The sequence below is a fragment of the Melanerpes formicivorus genome, unplaced genomic scaffold, assembly GCF_026170545.1.
Source record: "Melanerpes formicivorus ecotype bairdi unplaced genomic scaffold, bMelFor1.0.p_v2 SCAF_13, whole genome shotgun sequence".
NCBI lineage: Eukaryota > Metazoa > Chordata > Aves > Piciformes > Picidae > Melanerpes > Melanerpes formicivorus.
The window spans coordinates 9,321,791-9,342,184 of record NW_027142365.1 but is presented as its reverse complement, the minus strand read 5'-3'; the positions used below and the strand labels follow the sequence as shown (position 1 = coordinate 9,342,184).

Below are 20,394 nucleotides of genomic sequence, written 5' to 3'. Positions count from 1 at the left end.
TTCCATGCTTTTTCTCACAGGTGGCCATAAGTTCACTTGTCCTTATGCATATTCTGCTGCTAGGCTGTGGGTAGAGAGTGGACTGAAAGACCTCTTGGATTTCACATTGCATGTTCTCAGTTTTCACACCAAGCTCAATGTGTGTTCATGTGCAAACTCTCACTACCCTTAAAAAAAAAAACAACAAGCAAGCAAGCAAACAACAAACCACTGAAGAGCAGAGGGGTTTGCATTGTGTGTCAGTTTACTGCTGGCGAAGCGCCTTTTCACTTCTGTTCACATATTTAAGAGTATTACCGCTTATCCCTTTGCTCTATCAGCGATGTTATGTCTGTAGAAATAATATTTTCTTTTCTACCCTCAAGATGGCCACTGTCTAGCAGAGGTACAATTTGCCAGACTATCCATAAATCATATCTTGTGCTGTATCACTTTGATGTACTTGGTCACGGTTGCCTGGGTTTTCCTAGTCTCATTATCTCTGAAGAACTTGACCACGCTTGAAGAGGAGATTATTTTTAAACATGACGTTTCCAGAATCCTATATTTATCTCCTGGTAATTTTTATATATAGTAAATGAAGATGACTGTACAAGGGCTCTGAAAAGAAACACAGACTTTAATTCACTAAAACCTAAATTTGCAAATACAGTGCCCAAGCGGGAGCCCAAATTTAGATGCTTAATTGAGTTAGCGGGGTTTGGAGGGGAAGAACGCAGCGGATTCAGGTTTGTGTTTTCATCTAGGCAATTAGTGAGTAGGAATATATTTTTGAAGTTTTCATTTCAGATATACAGCATCATTAGCAGGCATATAAATGAAGCATAAATATGTCTTCACTTCTGGTATGGTGTTCAAACCAATAGTTTAAAAAAAACATGAAGTGAGAAGAAGGGATCATCTGAAAAAACAGGCTTAATGTCTAAGAAGAAAATAGCAATTTCCTGTGAGGATGGAATTGGGTGCCAATGTTTATCACAGTGTTAAAGGACTTGATCTGCATATATCCTTCCAAGTTTTCTACTACTTTTTTTTTTTTTTTTCCTTATTTTTATTCAGCTCTGTAGCTTGCCCTTTTACTTTTTAACAAAACTACCAGAACTGCTTCCCAAAATGTCTCACTTGTCGAATTCGGCTGCCATAATCCTTGGTGTCGGTTTCTATACCGCAGAGCTGTCTTTAATGGGGAGGTTTGGGGGTTGGTTTAGTTATTTATTTATTTATTTTTCATTTTGAGAAATGCTACAACATATCCCACGCTGTGGGGGAGGGGAAAAAAAAAAGAACAACAAAAAGGCAGTATTTGGCTAAGAGCTTTAGCCCTCCATTTTTGGAAATAACCTTCTTCCTTTCCTTACAGGCTATTTATTATTTAAGGTTTTTTTTTCTAATCATGAAATTTGTCATAAGAAGTACAGAAAGCCTGGAAACTGATTTTGGCTAATTGGTTGTTTAAATCTTTATTATTTAGTTTGGCACCTCTTTGTATAAACAATCTCACATGTGTGTAAATTAAATCCCTCTACTCCTCAACCACCTAAAGCCTGTGTTTCTAAACTAAAACCTCAAACCTATTCTAATTCCTTTAAATGCAGAACATTTGGTATGCTCTGATTAGAAAAATGTTATCATGTGTGGATTCATAAAAGTTTCATGACCTTTAGTCCTGGCTATAAACATGATCTTGGGAAAGGGAAGAAACAGAGATCAAGAAGACGTGAGTCCTGAATTTCCCTGCAAAAAAGGTGTCTTAGGAACATGTTCTGTGATCCTGGGAAATTCACTTCAGTGTTTCTGCCTTTTCATTTCCCATCTGTGCAGCAGCAATGGTACTTGCTCTCCTGCACAAGTAATGTGAGTACTTTCAGACAGTTGGACAGAAGGAGCTATAGAAATGCAGAGATTGTAAGGGAGCAAATTATATTCCTTTTACGGTAATCATCTTCTCCTTTTTGTTGAGGTTTATTTAAAGCAAAGTAATTGCAAGGGTGAAACTTCATAGACATAATTTAGATTTCAAGAGAGGGGGTAAGGAGGAGGGAATGGAGGTGGTTGTATTTTAAGACCTAGAAGACACCATTAAGTAGCTGATAATCCTTGCAAAGGGATTCTTTATAGGGTGAATTTCATTATCCTTTGCTATATTTAGAGGGACAGGTAGAGTAAATATTTCATAATAAGCATTCTAAATTTTTTTAATGTTTACTTTCTTAGCTACATTTCCTTTCAAAATCATACCTGCTTTCATCATTCCAATTCAAGCAATTTACCATCACTTGTGTTTTCCAAGATTTCTTCTGGCACTGAAAACCTGCATCAGTCCACACCAGGTTGTATCCAGCCATTTCATTGGGATTTCATTGACTACCTTTGGCAGCTGGGGGCTGTAAGAAAAGGGATTAGTAAGTGTTTGCCTGACACACACTGATCCCAGCACCTGCTGATTGGATTGAAGTAATCCTTTTACAAGTTACAAAACTCTATTATCAAAGCATTAAGAAAGGAGGAGGCAGAGATATTCCCTACATCAAGGGTTTATTAATTTAGGTAAACAGCATACAGGTTGCCATTTAATGCACTTGTGAATTACAGTCAATCTTGCAAAAGTTGTATGAGAGTCTATTCTGGTAGATAATGCCATACACAGCTCATACAAAGATGATACTTCCCTAGAAACCCAAGGCAAATAATTTTAAATCATTTTTGATGGCATACTTTGAGCATGACTGCTTGCTGTGTACATGCTTAGTTGTTTACAAGAATCTGTATATCTGAAAATATGAAACCAAAACTATGGAATTTCATTTTTTTATTGTTGGTTGACATCACCATGGAAGTTAATTTATGTCTGAATAATACAACCTATTTGAAACAATCTAGGAATATTATTCTGCACCAGGCTGAGTAGTGGCTTTGTCAAAGAAGTGTCTCCCTTGGTTGTTTTTTTCAGTCTTCCTTCATCACCTACTGTATTATGCATGATATTAGTAGTGGTTTATGCCAAATTGCTAGTAAAACTTCATAGCAGTTCTCAGTATTTAATTGAGGAGGCTTCAAAATTGCTCTTTTCACTGGTGTAATCAGGTGCTGAGAAATACAGGAAAAATTAGATCAAAACACATCATGCTAGCAATATGGCTGCAAATATTGAACAGGAAAATCAATTCCTCAGTGTATTTTATAAAGACAAAGTATAAATTCTCATTAATTTATTTCATAGATTTTTTTTTCAATTGTAGTTACCTTGGGCAGTTTCTGCTGATAAGATCAAGACAGCTGGGATGGCATAGGACAGGTTAGAAGAGAGAAAGGAGCCTTCAGCCTCAAGTGACTGTCTAATCAGGTGACAAAATCCTGTCTCCAGTAAAGTCAAGAGTGTTGTCATTGACAGTAGTGGATGCAGAACTAAAGCAAGATGCAAATTTACTGAGATTTCTTCTCCATGCATATTCTGTGAGATTCTGGCAATGAATTGCCACAACAGAATTTTTGTTTGTGTATGCAAACTCAATGTAACTAGACCAAGAAAGTCACATTTCCTTACAGTTTATGTTGAAAACTTGATTTGCCACATCAGGACTAAACTAAGTGCTCTTAACAACAGTTACAGAGTGGTGTTTCAGAGATGGAGCTGGTCTAGCTCTGCATTTTACCAGTTGGCTGGATCAGAGCATTGGAAATATCTATGATGCTTCAATAGAACTGTGTTGGACAAAACTGATCTTCTTAACCACTAGTTGGTTGAAAGACTTCCGTTGGTTGACACAGTGCATCATCTCTTTATTTAAGGTCTGCTTTCTAAGGAAGAAAGGTAAAGTGTGGGCATAGTTTGGCCCTGCTCCTGTGTTTTCTTGTACATGGAGCATCACTGAGAACATTCTTCATGGAAACGTGATGAGTTCTCAGCCTTTGATCTCTACAATAATGCAACCACAACTCACAGAGTAAGATCAACCTTCTGTAAACATTAAAGATCCCAAAGTAACTTCAGTGTTACTATTAAACAGCATTAGAAGGTGAGAGAAATGCTTGGAAAATTTAAAGAAACATTTTGGTGCTTGGTGTGGTCTGAATATGGGTTTGGATTCTAGTAGTGTCTCTGGGACAGTTATTCAGTTTTGGCTTATGACTGAAATGTCTTACACAAGAATAGTGGATTTTACAACACAGCTCACTTTTTCACATAACATCAACACATCCTCCTTATCCCCATAACATGTTTGGTAGCAAGATTATCTCATCTGCATATACAAGAGAAAGTACGAACTGGGCTACAAGTTGTCTTTGCAGTTGAGGACCGGTGGAAGGAAACTCAGGGCAATGACATTTAAGGTATATCAGGAGATCTGTCCAAGCAGACAGTATTTGCTTAAATAATAGCATAATCTTGGGATTACAGGATTTATCTTGATGTGGACTTACTGGTAAGACAAGACCTCTATCTTTTTCAGCAGAGTTTCAGGAGCATTACAGTAACAGTGGTGACAACCTCTATTTATTTTACCTGCTGTGCTGGGACAAGGAAAATCATAACATGTTTGACATGTTTGTAATGAATTTCTTTTGTACCAGGGAAACACTGCAGTATGTCTCATGAAAAAATCCTAATTAAGGAGTGGATTTGAGTAGACATACAATCTCTAAAATATCAGAAGTTCCACTCAATTTAATGTACATCCAGCAGCTCCCAAGAGAGTGTTTCAATATCACTAAGCTTCTGTTTAGCAAAGTGGGGATGAGTGTAGGGGCTCTGAAGGACTGTAAATGAAAGATTACTTAACTCTAAGGGAATTGTCTGACTCTTGAATGTTTTAAAACAAGCTTCTTGCTCAGTAGCTTGTAAAGCAGATGTTCATATTGTGCAGAGCCTTCCATGGGTCCATTCATACAGTCAAACACCTTTTCAAGATCTGTCAGGAAGTGCCCTGTGAGTCTGATCCATGTGATGCAGGTGTTGAACCTACATTAAAAGCGTTTTTCTAGTTAAAGTAAAGATCTCAGTGTGTTTTCATTGGAACATTCATTTCTCTTTCCACTCAGGATTCCCTGAAAGAGGAAGGTAAAAGCAAAAAGAATATTCATGTTTAAAAAGAGATTAGTTATTTAAAAATTCTTATGCACCAAAGCAATCAAATTACCTTAGCTGTGTTGTATCTGATGATTTCAAAAGAAAGGACTAAAACAAGTTTGAGCCAGTGGGAAGCTTCTAAGAATCAAATGTTCATGGCCCTTTTCCTATAGCTTCATCCATCTCACAATATGTTGCAGAGATTTAGTATTGGCAGGTCTGTACATCTGCATAAAATGTCCCTGATGTCTATGGGACATTGGTCATGGGCATGTCAAAATGAATCAGATTCTAAAACTGTGGTTTAAAATGGAAAGATTCTACAGGCTGGTCCTTGACTGCCTGATCTCTGCCTGCTGCATGCTAAACAGCTTCCCTGCAGCCGGGAGTCTTGGCTCAGTAGCACTGTAAGATCTTACTGGTTTTTCCTTTTGCCTGATAAAAAAATTTTGTATATCAACTAGTCTGTGCTCAGGGGAGATAATATCTGGGGTTTGTTGTTGTTGTTGTTGGTTGGTTGTGTGTTTGTTTTTAATTATTATTATGTTCAGTATACATATCCAGACACAAATTTACTAGGAGAAATGAAAAGGGGTCTTCAGCCTCACTCCTTTCCCCAGTACCAGCAGCCTTTGGGCAAGGACAAGCAAATTATTAGAGGATGGTTTCTTCCCTTTAACTTGCAGGTTAAGGCTGGGAATTTGTTGGCTGACCTGCTCCCCTAACACATGATGTGGCTGTGCAACTCTCCCAGCTCCCCGTCTGTCAGGTCACAGCTCTGTTCACTGTGATGCTTTTGCCTTCAATATAGAAAAGAAGCAATCACACAGTAGGTGTTATTATCGTATCTAGGCCACCACTATTTTTCACCTCCTTTACAAACCTTTCCTTTAACACAGTGTGTTTCTGCACTTAAAGATGTCCTTTCTGGAAACATCACTTCTTGAATTGCATTTGGTAACAGGGTTTGATTTACAAATCTCGTGTAAAGATGCACACACCCAACAAACTCTGCACCAAACAATGCTGTGTGTGAGGGGCTCTTTTGTGACTGAAAAACCATTCAGGCTGCAGGAGAGAGCAGTATTCTGTGGCGACCGCTTCGCTGGTCGGGTGGGAGCGTGGTGGAGCGACAGCTTTAGCAGATCTCCCATTTGGCAGAAGACAAGCTGCAAGCTTTTTGCACCTTCTGTTAAACCTGCTGAGAGGGCATGAGTGCCTTTCTTCCTTAAAGCATGTTTAGGAAGAACTATTTGACATTACAGAGCTTGTCTACAGAAGAGGTTTTCTAAACAATCGATCTACTTTTTAGACTTGGACTTTTCAGTGAACCTTTTCCAGGAGCTTTTTCTAGACAAGTGTTGCTACAAATTGGGCATTCCAGCAGGAACTACTTTGACTAATGTTTGTGCCAGAGGCACCCACTGCTCTGCTCCCAAACCCTGTCCAGACCCTGAGCCTGTCCTCAAACAGTCTATCCCATTTTTTTAATGCTAAAGAATGTTAACTTCAATCTACTTTGTAAAGGTAATGCAGAGTTTAACTTAAAAACATGAATTGGGTATGTGTGAGATTATTCTCTTGCTTGCTGAAAGAGATGACAACAGGCTCTGAAAATTAATTTGGTTGTAGGAATAAGCTTACACTACCAGGTGATAACTTTCTTAATTTTCTTGTTAAGGGGAGGGGAAGGTTTCTTTCTTTTCCCACTTGTTCTCTTCTGTTCTCTCTCCCTCATCTGCTTGGATAATTTTCAGGTCCTTGGGACGAAGGAATAGGGGTTTAGTTAAATTCTGACAAACCTTGGGAACTGAATTCCTGATCTATTGCTGTACTGAATCTCTAGCCTTGGGAAATACACAGAAAGTCAAGACCTGCACCAATATACTCTGATGGAGTAGCACTCCTGCCACAGCCAGTTAATTTTTCTTTGGTGATGCTTCTCCTAACACTGTTAACTTTACTGAATGCCAGGTACAGTCCTTCATAACATACATTAATATTAATTAATGGTGCCTTTTCTGTTCAAGGCTCTCTCTGTGCCATGTGCAGGATGGATTCCTAATGACCAGTATTTGAGCCATGACACTTCAGCCTGTTTTTATTCTCTTCAACAGCTGTATCATTGTCATGACTTGCATGTGTGCTTGAACTTTTGTTTTAAAGGCCTTCAGTTTTACATGAGCTGCTGTAGTAACTAAAGGGCTTTTGCTTCTTTCTTGTTGCCTGATGAAAGAGATATTTGGATTTACATTTTCCAGCTACTGAAGAAGAAATAATTTTCTCTTGAACCTCAGTATCTGGGGGCTTCAAGTGTTTCTTCTCTGTCATGTGTTTGTGCTGTCATTTTGTGTAGCACAAATAAGCTTCAAGTTAACTTTAAAATGAATGTATTAGCTATAAGATTGAATGTAATTTGTTCCCAGCGCTCCTGATTCCAATGCTTTCCATCTTAAGATACATCCTTTAAACTCAGCTTTCAGCATAGCTAAGTCAATGATAATAATACATTATTCTTTTAATTCCAGTCCTACATGGAAGATCATCTGAAAAACAAGAATCGTCTGGAGAAAGAGTGGGAAGCTCTGTGTGCTTATCAGGCTGAACCCAATTCCACCACCATGGCACAGCAGGAGGAAAACATCCAGAAGAATCGCTCACAGGCTGTAGTACCATGTATGTACACATCAATTTGGATGATTGCATTTCAAGCTTTTGATACTTTTCTCAATATCCTTTGCACAGCGGTTTGAAAGCTACAGGCGACAGGCGAACAGAATATGGAGCAGCTTAGCTGTGTGCTTGAAAACTGTAGCTACAACTGTGGGCTGGGTGCATGTCCTGTTGTCATATCCGAGACTGTTTATCTCCTTATAAGTGCATATATGTTACCAAAATGTGCAAATATATCACATAGCCCTGCTGCAGCTGTGCTATCTCTTGAAATTCAATAGCCAGAGTGCTTTTCAATGCTGGAATATACTTTCTGTACAAGAGTGGCATCTGTAGCCATTCAACAGAAAGAAGTTTGGCTTGTGTTTAGACAAGTTGGTATCATGTCCATCCAACAGTAATACCAGCAGTCTATAATCAGAGCTAGATGATCTGTTTATCAGATATTCAGCTGTGCTGAATGAGCCCTTTTAGGCTTCAGTGGATAAGCTTGAAAACTGGCTTCTCTTTCTGCTAGGCTTAGGATAAAAAGAGAACAAGGAGTGGAAAAAAAAAAGCTGCCAGTGTTTATATTCCTCAAATCTGCTCTTTCCTAAAGCAGCCACCTTTCTGAGCTTGAAATGAAAGCAGTGTGTTTTTCCGATGCAAATATATGTATCTCATAGATTACATTGGTAATCTATGTCCACACATTTTATTAAGCAACCAATGAAACAAAACTGGGACTGAAAATATATGCAGTCCACAGCAACAAAAATGTTCTCAGTCAGTGTGCCCACAATCCAGCTGGGAGCTTGGCAAACATGTATAACTATTTTAATTTTTAAAGTGCCCCAAAAACATTAATTTTCCCTATGAGAGCCTTGAGTAAGTACTATTCCTGCTTTAGAAATTGGGAAATGATAGGTAACACATTAAGTAAATGTCAGAGCCAGATTTAGAGTGAAGATTCTTTGGAAGTGCATGACAATTTGACTGAGCCATCAGTCCTTGTGTATTTGCTTCAGCAGGGTTTGGCTCTCCTGTTTGTGTAGCGGCTTTTTCTGCAATACTTTGCTACATAGGAGAGGAGTGCAGTAGTTTGGTGATATGAATTCCCCTGAGTAAATATGGTGCTGCTTGAAAGCCTTTCGGGGAAACAGCAACTAACAGAAACAGAAACTTACATCAGGTCTGTTCAAAAGTTCTAAAGAAATGACCATAAAAGTTAGAGTGCAAGCCTTCTGTGCTCTTTCCTATGCTGAAGAAAATAGCATTTAACCAACATAATAGGAAATTAGGAAATGCTCCATGATAATGTGCATTGGTTCAAGTTAATCTTCCAGCTTAAAGTGTTCTTTTCAATGTACACTTACAGTCAGACCATCTTAAACTGTTCCAAGTCACTGCTCATAAATTAAGCTAGGTTGTTACTGGTTGTTTGCCTTGGAGACAGCATGGGAGCTACAGGTGTTGCCAGAAATGGATGCTGGTTACTCAGCCAATGTAGGAAATGTGTCTGCATGATACAATGAGCAATAAGATAAGGACCCTCAAGACTAGATCATTCTAGCTTTGAATTCAGAAGTAGCAGCTGCAACAGTGGTACAGAGCAGAGGTTTTTTAGCTTGAGTGTCATGCCACATGATAGAGCTCAACTATTTTCAGAGATAATATAGTCTGTCTCTTTTCATCATATTGTACCATGTGAATGAATCAGTCTACTCTGATCAGCCTTCAGCTGACAATCTCTGCCTTTGCCTGTTTCCATGGCAGATTGTTATGCCTGTTCTTCCCATCATTGAGTCTAGTAGACTGGATCAGTATGACCTGGGAAGGATGAGAACATGGGACATGGATAGGGTGGCTGAAATGTATTGAATTATTAATTAGAAGTATTTTAGCACATTTAAAATCACTTAGTACATTTACGGGAGAGAAAAGCTATCTTTGGGCTTTGTTACAATGTGGAAAGTTCTATTGTATAGGGAGCACTGGGAACTTTCCTTTCTGACTGCACAAAATTATCTGGCCTCAATTTATGAAGTTGCTGTACACTGGTAAAAAGCTTTCAGGTTAAAACTACTTTGGAAAGAATTCAGACAATATAAAATCTTGATAAGGTCATGGATATTGTGGACTCTAATATTAGACTGAAATGAGGAAGAGTCCAGTTTGTCCACTTTTTTATTTAGTTTTGATTGCTTGACATTGAAATTACAGCAAAGTCACAGATTTGCTTCATAATAAATGGAGAAGCAAGGCTGATATGCTTTTGATGTGCTACAAAGTTGTTATGCTGCATTGAGAGTATTCTAACACAGTAATGCCTTGTTAGCATTTCCTTACTCCTTTCATATTTGTAATCACCTTGGTAAGGCAGAACAAGATTGATAATTCATGTAAAAGATTTCATCTTAGGAAGGCATCAAAGAAGCATTGATATTATGTTGTATTTACTTTGCATTTTCCTTTCCTAACCAGTCTTAAAACAATACCATATTATTTTTCACTGATTAGAATGCTGATGTAATTTCTAGATTAACATTCTCTTCAATCACACATTTTTAGCAGACCATACTCTCATACCACTCTTTTCTATTTAGAAACAGCTTTTAAAATACTTGGTAGCAGATTCATCACAGTGTTCAGGCTGATCTATTTTTAACATTGATGTGTGGTATTTCAGGACTTGGCTTAGGGGGCATGGTGGTATTGAGTTGGTGGTTGGACTTGATGATCTTAGAGGTCATTTCCAACCTCAATGGTTCTATGATTTTGTGATTCACTTTCTCACTTCCTCGTTTCCAGCTTTTGTTTGTTGGTTCTGTTCCTTCAGAAGTGTCTGAGTAAAAGGAAACAGAAGACAGAGGGAGTTAGCAAGATGTGAATCTTATTTTTCCAAGCTTTCAATCCCCATCTGAAAAACAATAAAACTTAGAGGTCTTCATTAAGTTGCAGGGCCACTTGCATTGTGAGTTGGCACGCTACTGTAGTGTTGGTCACTGTTTAAATAATCCAGATGTTTTGCATTCAACTCAGTCTCTTAAATGAAGGAATTCAGTGCAATTTGAGATTGTCTAAAGTACTCAAGGTATCACACAGAGCTGGTAGGTATAACACAGCCTCTCTAGGGTAACCTGTGCCCTCCTAGCTGCTAGCTTGAGTGTCCTTAGAGCACTTTAGATATAACTGTAAACATTATGCCAAATTCTCTGGACATGGTTCTGTGAAACAGTAGATTAAGCTGCCTAAATTTAAGTATCTCCATGCAGCTGTCTCCCTATGAGTCAGGTATTGAAGGACCTCTTACAGCCACTGAAGAGCCAGTCAGTGCAGGGGCATCAAGAGAACTGAGTAATGACAAAAGTTGCTGTTTGGGTTACAGTGCATTTAATAACTCTGGCGTGCCCTTGCATAATATCTGTGGGAGCTTCAGATGCTGCTTCAATAAGGTACAAGTCTTTAGCTCTTGTGTCATATGTGTTATCCTTGTGCAAAGTCTCATTGACTCTATAGTTTCACAGACAGTAAAACATGTTTATGTTTAGCCACGTAAATCAAGCTTCAGCTGTAACCTAGTCCACATGAAGATAATCTGTATGTAGACACCAAATCTTAGGTTTCTGAGTCTGTAAATTGAGGGGGTTTGTACTACAAACTCAGGCTAGTACTAGCCATACCCATCTATATATTTTACTTTCAGCTGTAGTTTGGCTGGAGCAATAGCAAATGCAGAGTGCTTCAGCACTAGCTATTGTAGCAATTTGAAATGATGAGTAGATGTTGCTTGGCCACATTGCAGTAGCTAGTAACAGCATTTGTCTTTTCTCTCACTTTGCTATTACCATCCCTCTCCTCTCCTATTTCTTCATTCATCTTTCTTTCTTGCTTTTTAGATTAGTCTTATATATATTCCTTTTCTGTCATCCCCTTCCTTCATTTCCTGCTTCTTTTTCCTTGCTTCTAACACAATCAATATGCAGTTTACACCCCCCCCCAAAAAAAAAAATCCTGTACATTCAGCATTTTTCCCTTAATTGCTTATTGTTAACATAACAAACTGGTGTCAGTGGTATTCTTTTTTCCCCTCCTTCTTTTCCTGCCTGTTTCTGAAGAGCTATTATGCTGGTTCCTAGAAGCTTTGAGGTGATAACAGGCATAGACAAGCACAATCTGTTCATTGTCAATATGAACACTTTATTCTGCAACTGAAGCACACATGGGTGCAAACTCTTGATGTATTCAGAAAACACATGTACAACCTTTTTTGCACTTTTTTTTTTCCTTTGAGAACGAATACAAAGTCTCACTACCTCTTCATTACCAAAACCTTAGCATGTCTCACCCTCTGACAAACCCCCCAAGCCATCAGGATAACGATATGGCACACTACATCAGAGGTTGTGTTTACAAAAAAAACAACCAAACAACAAAACAAACAAACAAAACCCCAACCAACCCCTGATCCTCAGGTTACTAATCTGACATTTGACTTTTATTGGAGAATCACACTGACGTCTGTTTGCTAAATACTGATGAATCACTTTCTACTCTCCCTCATCCATTGGAAAACATTTCACACGTTTTCTTCGGTGATTACTTCAAACACATTTGCTATCCAATGAAGGAGGCTTATCCTGAGTGTTTACTTAGCATAAGGTATGTGAGAGACCACATACAGTGCACATAACCTGCATACCTCCTGCACAGCCAAAAGATTTCAGACCTGTAGTTTTCCAAGCACTTTATGACAGGGCTCATTGTAAAGCTCCCTATGAAGAGTCTTGGGTAGCACCAAGATCTCTAATGTCACAAGTTCATTTTTATTTCAAATTTTTTTGTGCAGTGGAGGCAAAATAAGGTGGAACTGAATAATGTGCATGAAGGTGTTCCCTTTCTGATCTTCATCCTCCTATTGTGTTGAAACCTTGCCAGTGGAAATAATTTTGTGTGACTAGTAAAGAATGGTTCTTTGTTCATCATTACCTGTTCACCACAATATACTGTGCAGAGTAGGTTTGCTGAGAAGTGTAACCTGTGCTGGTTACATATCAGGTACAAAGTTGTTTGAGATTCATATGTGAAGATTTGGACATCTCTTGCACACATTTTCTCTGTGTGATCTGGTCACTCTTTAGTCAGTGAAAAGAAATGGGTGCTTCTCGAGTGCAGTTTAGCGTGTTTGTTTTAGCTAAACCAGGATGACATGATTCATGTAATATAAATATTTCTTTTCTCTTAGCAGAACATAAGTCTAGATGACTGGAAGAGATGCAGACATCTGCATTGTCCCTGTCTAAATACAGATAAATAAACCTCATCTATTAAATATGTCCTGGAGGAAAGAACAGGGTTTGAGGTGTACCAAATCTAAACATGATTGCGCACCAATAAAAATACAAATTAAAAAGTGATGAAACAATCTTGACAATAGGTAAACATGAGTAAGTCTTCTATATCCAGAGCTGCTGTTTCTTAGCCAGTGGTGTCTGAACTAGCTGCTTTCCCAGCAGTGTAAGATATCTATATGTTCCACTTGCATAATTCTAGGTGCAGTTGCTACTGGCACTTTCTCTCTCCCACAATCATTTACAAGTCATAACTTCTCCCCATGTCTCTAGTGGAACACTGCACAGCACAGGACAGATTAACTTACTGTCCATCTCTCAACTGTGATGTTCCTGCTGTTCGCTTTATAGAGAAGCCAGATGGACAAGTTGCATCAGTTTACTTCTTCCATGACCCTGCAAACACAGGAGTGGTTTCTGTAATACTGGGTTTTTTTCTCTAGTGATTTGCTTAGTTTAAATCTTAAACTCCCTGAGCAGTAGAGTTTCACATTTTTCCTGTGAAAGGTTGTAGCATGTTGTTGTGCATCTCATGAAGACATGCTTTCTGATACTCTTCCTCTGAGATATCTTAGTGCTTCATTGCTGACCCCAGCTGTGATGCTGTGACTGTATCAAGGTTGGGAATCAGAAGGAAATATCGTTTCTCGTATTTGTTGTTTGTCCATCTCTAAACATACATTAGTCTGACTTTGAATTGTTTTAACTTAAAATGGTTAGAATATTTGCACAGAATCTTTCTTCTGTTCTTTTCTCCTTTACAGATGATCATTCCAGAATATGTCTGAAAGGTGAAAATAGCCACGACAATTCAGACTACATCAATGCTAGCCCGATTGTAAGTATGGTAACCTATGAGAAATAATCCAAATACTCAGTCTCTGTTCTTCCTTGGTGTTAAAATATGCTAACTTGAGGCACCTCACTGTTCAGGTTGTGCAACCTCAGATTGTGAGCACCTCACAAATATTATCTCAGACTGTCCTTTCAAATGGAAGAGAAGTGAATCTTCTATTTGTGCATGCAATACCCTTGAAGTTTATGTACTAAGAAAACAAAGTCAGTAGATAGTCATTGTTTTACCTTGTAATGCTGTCAGTTTTTCTATACTTGATATTTAACTTATGGATCATAAAATTCAAATAATACAGCCTTAGCAGAGCTTTTCCTTCTCTGAGGAGGTAAAACTTTCTTGTTCTTTTTTTCTTTGTGCTGCTAGCAACAGTCGTAGGAGGAATCATTTCTGTAGGCATTGAGCGCTGAGCTCTACAGGCTTCTGAGCTACTTCTGCATTAGGAAGTGACATTTCCTCTTATCTTTCTGCCTCCATTGCCCTGCCAGTGCATAACTTGGTGGTTTTGTAGCTCTCTTGGTTCTTCTCTCAGTTTACTGTTCTGAAAGCAAGAACAAGATCACTTTCCACTTGTGTATTCATTCAAACTGCTAAATGGGTTGATCCAGTTTTTGCATCCTACTACTACAGCCCAGCCCAGCTGCCCTTTCTCACCCTATGTAAGCTGAATATGAATCCCTTCTTGTTTGCAAAAGGTTATAGAGATAGAAGGTCTCTGTTGTTAAGCACAAAACAGGTATGATGGAGCCAGCAGCATTGCCCTGTCATAGCATTTCAATGGAACTGTCATGATAGCCAATTAAGGGATAAAAAGGCACTATGCCATGCTAGTACTGGAGTCACTTTTGCTCATGGTTCTTCTGCACCTTAATTAGACACTGAAAAGTTACTATATGGGAACTATGAGAAAGAACTTAGGAGGGAAAATGAGATCTCATTGAAATAGGTTGTGTATGTCGTTATTGACTCATTTTCCTGGGAGTTATCTGTCCTCTACTTGGTGTGAGAATGCAGCAGCCAATTTGCAACTGCATGAAATAACAGGCTGCTTCCTTCCAAAGTTGTTGACAATACTTTTTTTGTCTTAAAAAAAACCCACAACTGCATAGAACCTGTTCTATGAACTTTGTTTTTCTTACTTTCATGGGAATGCCAAAAGCATCATTTCCTTGAATATATAAAAATGGTTTATTCAAAGAGCTAAAAAATACACAGAATGATTTTAGCTTTGGCATAGGGCAGAGGGGATACCAAAGTATCTGCACACTTCAGGGATTTCCAGTTGCCATTATAGAGGACAGGTAGATGTGTACAGATTAGAACTACTGTTCTACTGTTAAGAATGTCTCTGACTAGACCAGGCTCTAGCTGACTCCAGGATCAGGACATCAGAGTAACTTAGCTCTTCAAGAAATATGTATCCTGCTTGTAAATTCATGCACAGAGGTCCAGCACTTCAGTGCTCTGCCTTTCTTCAGGGCACCTTTGGTGAGTTATGTTTAGTCAAGCCTTAATCTGATAGCAGAAGCTGAGAAGTTTTGTGGCAAGCGCATGAGCGGGAGGTGTTAGCTGGAAGTGACATACTGTATTCTTGTAAAAGCTTGGTTGTAGTTCACATGACTACAGCATGGTGCAGAAGTAGAATTGCAGCATCTGTAGACAGTGCTGAGCCAGGTTCAGTGTTGGCAGCAGTACACATGCTGTGTTTTTGCCGAATAACCAAGACAGGCTTCAGAAACCTGCCCAAAAGTCGGTGTGGACAGTTTTACGTGACTGGGGAAGGGGTAAATTCTCGCATGTGTGTATATGCCTGTTGCAATTGTAATTCTGGGTTATAGTGTATTTGTTTCCTTAATTATGCTGAAAAGTACAAGATTAAGTAGTGTTAGGGGTGGAGAGAAAGAACCAAGATATTCCATTGACATAACTGGGAAAAGACTTGCTTTGCCAGGGTGCCTGAAGCTAATGCAGGAAGCAAGTCTTTGCTTCCACAGCTTTAACTCTCATGGTTTTACAGGTGATTGTAATCTTGCCTTTCCCTCCAATGATTAATAAGGTTATTTTCTTTTGCACAATTACAAGATACTTCTTTTTTTTGTAGCTTTCCCAGGCACAAGATTTTTGTTCAATGAAACAGGTCACACTGATGAGGCACATATTCTTATGGCTGTCTCTGTACCTCTTACAGAAATATTTCTATGCCCAGAGATAAGTGGGTGCACAAGTGCTTCATTGGATTGGGACAAGCAGCCAGTATCTTGCATAGTCCTGCAAAATTGCCAAGAGAAAATCTTGAGTTCCTGTTCTTCATGGTAGGATAGGGACCATACTGTATGGAAAGTGCCAGAGCCCACACGTGTGTAGATGACCTGCTCTTCCAAGGAAAAACATGCTCCAGGTGTTTTGTGAGTTTGTTTCACTGTCAATAGTCATTTCTCTGTTTTGAAAGCAATAAATAAAATGTGTGTTTCCTGAACCTGATGCAGTGACAGGTTGGTAGGAAAAAAATCACTATTTTGCAAGCCCATAGTTTGGAAAGATTCCCTGCAAACTGTTTAATATCAATAAAAATTAAGTATCTTCAGGCTAGTATAAACATATTTGTTGATCTGATATAGTTTATGTATAATGAGGTGGAATGGAGGAGTGGCAGAAACATTCAGTGTCTGTTCTCATCTCAGAAGCCTACTGGAACATTATCCTAGGCACTTGATTCTGCAGTATTTACTGTGCCTGTGCAGCTATTACAGCCTGAGCTGGACATACATGAGCTGGACTTCTGCTGTTTATTTGAGATCTTTTCTCTAAGTGGACACAGATTTAATCCACATCTTCCTAAGTGTGCAGTGGATGTGGAGTACCAATAAGTCTGCCTTCATTCAGTCTTGCAAAAAATCCTACCATTCCTTTCCTTCAGACTACTGCCTTTCAACTTAAATAACCTCAATAATTATCATGTCAATGCAGTGATGCTCCTGGTGCATTTGCGCCTTGCGGAGCTTGGTTTAGGAGTGAGCATTGTAGTGAGCCCCAAGATGGGCATTAATAGCCCAGGATCAGTATGGTCTGAACTGACTGGAAGAGGCTTTTTTGTCCCTGCACGTGTGAGCTGTCTGGTGGGGAAAGAGTGTAAAATAAAGTAATTATATTTGAGCTTCATAAAGGAAGGCTTCCAGTCGTGTACATGTCACTGGGCATCTCCAGCTTCTGGGTCAGTGGTCCAGTCTCCAGCTGGGGCTCACTCAACCTTAACGTAAGTCTAAATGAGTGCAGCAGTACACCATAAAAAAAATTTCTCTCTAGTAGACAATGAGCTGGCCACCTGCCCACATGTTTCTTCCTTTTGAAAAATGCTACCCCCCTCAGGACCTCCTTTTCCTCCAATATGTTGTGAAAACTGGGGTTGGGTTGGTGCTCTCACCACAGCTGGGTGTGGGTAAGGAAAATCAGCAAAGATTTAGTCCAAGTCCTTCCCAGAGGTCTTTAATTTCACTGTAGCATGAGGCCAGGCAAAATGAGTCCTCAGGATGGATATGCAGAGTAAAAGTGAGGTAGAAATCTGTTTCCCTCCTCTCTGAAATAACATAAAGTACTATGATAATAACTCTGCTATCAGCAGCTGAATGAAAGGCTTGCAATTACAGCACAAGAAGACCCTGACTGTGCAGAATAAAACTGTGATAATTACATCTGTCATATTTGTACTTAGTCCTCATTAAATTTCGGAAAAATCATCCAGTAGTAAATAATGTGCAATCTTTGCTTTTAAATCAGAGGTCATGAAAGTAAATGGGAATTCTGTTTTTCCTCATAGGGTGTCTGAGAGAGAGGGGGGGAAAAAAAAATCCCATCAACTACATTTAAAAACTCAGTTTGCTTATTATTGAAGAGACCAGACTGAGGAATGTCATTAGCATGACAGTTTGTTCAAACACAGCATACAAATTTCATCACCACGAATAGACTCGGAAATTCATAATGGCATTCGCAACCAGCTTTGCTGCTTTCGTTCCATTAGGGGTTTTAAAGGAAGGATTTAAAAATTGGTGTAAATTTTAATTGAAACATGAAAAGGAGGACTGGTCTTCCCTTTTAATTTTAATACTGAGATGAAGGTGATTACAAAGTTCATCTGCATTTGCTGGAATAGACTTTTAGGAAAACAAGTATGCTTTTACTTCCAGAGACTGTCTGTATTCTGTGTAACAAATACCTGCATAGAAGTAGATTTTCATTGGTATTCTACACACACCAAATCTGGAAGCTACACAGCAGCTTCACTCCATACAAATTGTTAAGGTGCTAATCAGAGTTCAACTTTCCATCATATTTGGTCTGCACCAAATCTCATTCTAATCTCGCGTGATTTAGGAATGTTTCAGCTGGACTCAGAAGACGTAGGTCAAGGTACATACAGTGCAACAGAGACTGCATCTCATCCAACATATTTCCATGTGGAAAGTAAGGATCTGAGTAGTTGAGAGGGAAGGTAAAGGGCCGGAATGAATTGGTGTATCATTTACATGAGATCTCAAAGTGGTCACTGATACCTATTGGCACTTTTGACTTCAGTTTACAGTTTTAGAAGACTGCTTAACAAGAATCTATATGTACCACCCAGCAGTCCAAATACAAGACATTTGAGGCCATACTCGCAGAATGCTTTGATTTTGCTCTGTTTCATCAGCATGATGAGTGAAATCAGGCAGCAGCATGATCTCTAGCTAAAAACTCAACCAAAAAAATAGGTTTTGTCAGGATATCCTTGCAAAGTTGTAGGATAAAGCAACTGGATAGTAGAACTCACAAACAAAAACCTAGAAGAGCAGCTTTTATTCTCTGGTAAAGCAAAGGTAGAACTGTGGTCTGATACTAATTTAACAAAGGTGCTACTGTCTTCTTTATATATTTTCCCCCTATGTGATATGGAAAGTTAACTTATACTACAAAGCCCTGTAGAAAAACACAATTTGTGCCATTGAAGTTTTTGGCAGTTTTTATTTTCTAACAAGAAATCTGAATGCTCCTCCTTTTTGCTTCCATTTGCTTTTGTTATTGGTAGCGATGGAAATCACCCCAGCCGATTGCATGGGCATTTATAGTAATCCTCGATCCTTTTCTTTTCCTTAGTACAAAATTATAGAAGAATAAATTGGAACAAACTTGCCTTTATTGTACTGCAGCAGAAAATGAGAATTCCACCATAGCAGAGCAGTTGTAATAATTGTAGCTTTTTCTTCCCAAAAAATGGCTCTTCGATCCACTTCTAATGTAAGCCTTGTGAACTTTGTGCTGTGATGGGGACACAGAGGGAAAAAATCTTGTTCTTTTTGAGCAATTGCCATCAGGGTGATTTCTGAGTGTTGTTCCAATGTAAAATGTTAGCAAATAGTCGATTCTTGTTTTACTACTTGATAATGTGAAGCCTGCAACTCGCTGTTCTTCTCTGGAGAATGCATTTTCTGTTGTATTTTCACAAAATGAGAAATCTGAGGGATCCTTGAAAGAAGATGATGATTTCTGGCATACAAAAATAAGTTTAAAAAAAAATAAAATAAGCCTTTCACTTGATCCTTGATTAGTTAGTTTAAAACCCATTACTGACTTGATTTCTTTGTTCAAACTTTACTCCAACTCTGATAGCTTAAGATGCCCTTGGTGTTCTTGGTGACCTTGAGGAAATAACAAAGAACGTAACAAAAACAACGAAGAACCATCCCTTGCAGTCACCTACTCATGTTAAATTGAATGTGACCAGAATAGTGATTTTCCACACTTTTCCTGAAATATGTGGCCTTTGAAAGAGTACATATAATAGAAGATTGATGAAACCAGGAGCTTCATGTAATTAGTTTATTCTTTGCTCTTATTTTTGTTCAGTTAAAGATCAGTTAATAGTGTGATAGGGCTTTCTGCCACCTTCTATTTGCTGCAAGCTAGAAGAGTTTCGCTTCATAATTGTTTTGTGTGCAACACAATGTGCTTGGAATGTAATAATTGTAATTGTCTTTTGAATTATTGTTAAACTGCTGATACACTTCACTACTCAGTGCTTATTGTAATGTTTGCCACGTTCCAACAGCACCTTTGTGACAGAGCTTGATTAATGCTGAAATGCCAAGATTGGCCTATTCCTGATTTATCAGCTGAACGTTGAGATGTATTTCTTCCATGACAGCACTATTTGCATCATCCTTGATTTCTTCTGCCTTTGATTTCTGGCATGTCTACATACAAAAGAATTTAGTTTAAGAAGAAACTCAAAGTAAATTATTATTTTTCTAAAGTTTGGTGTAATCTCTGTCGGTTACATTTCCAAGTCAGGCCCTCATCTGTTACACAAGTGACATCATTTTCAAGTAGATGCTGTCTACAACTGTTTCCACTGGGAATAGTATGTCCTCCTCGGTGCAGGTCGATTTTTCTAAGCCAAGAGTTTTACTTCCAGCAAAGGAAAACATTTAAGCACA

At 38.6% G+C, this 20,394-nt stretch overlaps 1 protein-coding gene across 1 annotated transcript in view; it reads left to right on the top strand.

Annotated features, from left to right (window-relative positions):
- The window catches only part of PTPRN2 (protein tyrosine phosphatase receptor type N2), a 612,734-nt gene that overhangs the window by 542,917 nt on the left and 49,423 nt on the right, over positions 1–20,394 (top strand). The window contains exons 15-16 of the mRNA XM_068146020.1: positions 7,597–7,744; positions 13,836–13,909. Coding sequence (XP_068002121.1) covers positions 7,597–7,744; positions 13,836–13,909 — 222 coding nt within the window. The remainder of the gene's footprint in view (positions 1–7,596; positions 7,745–13,835; positions 13,910–20,394) is intronic.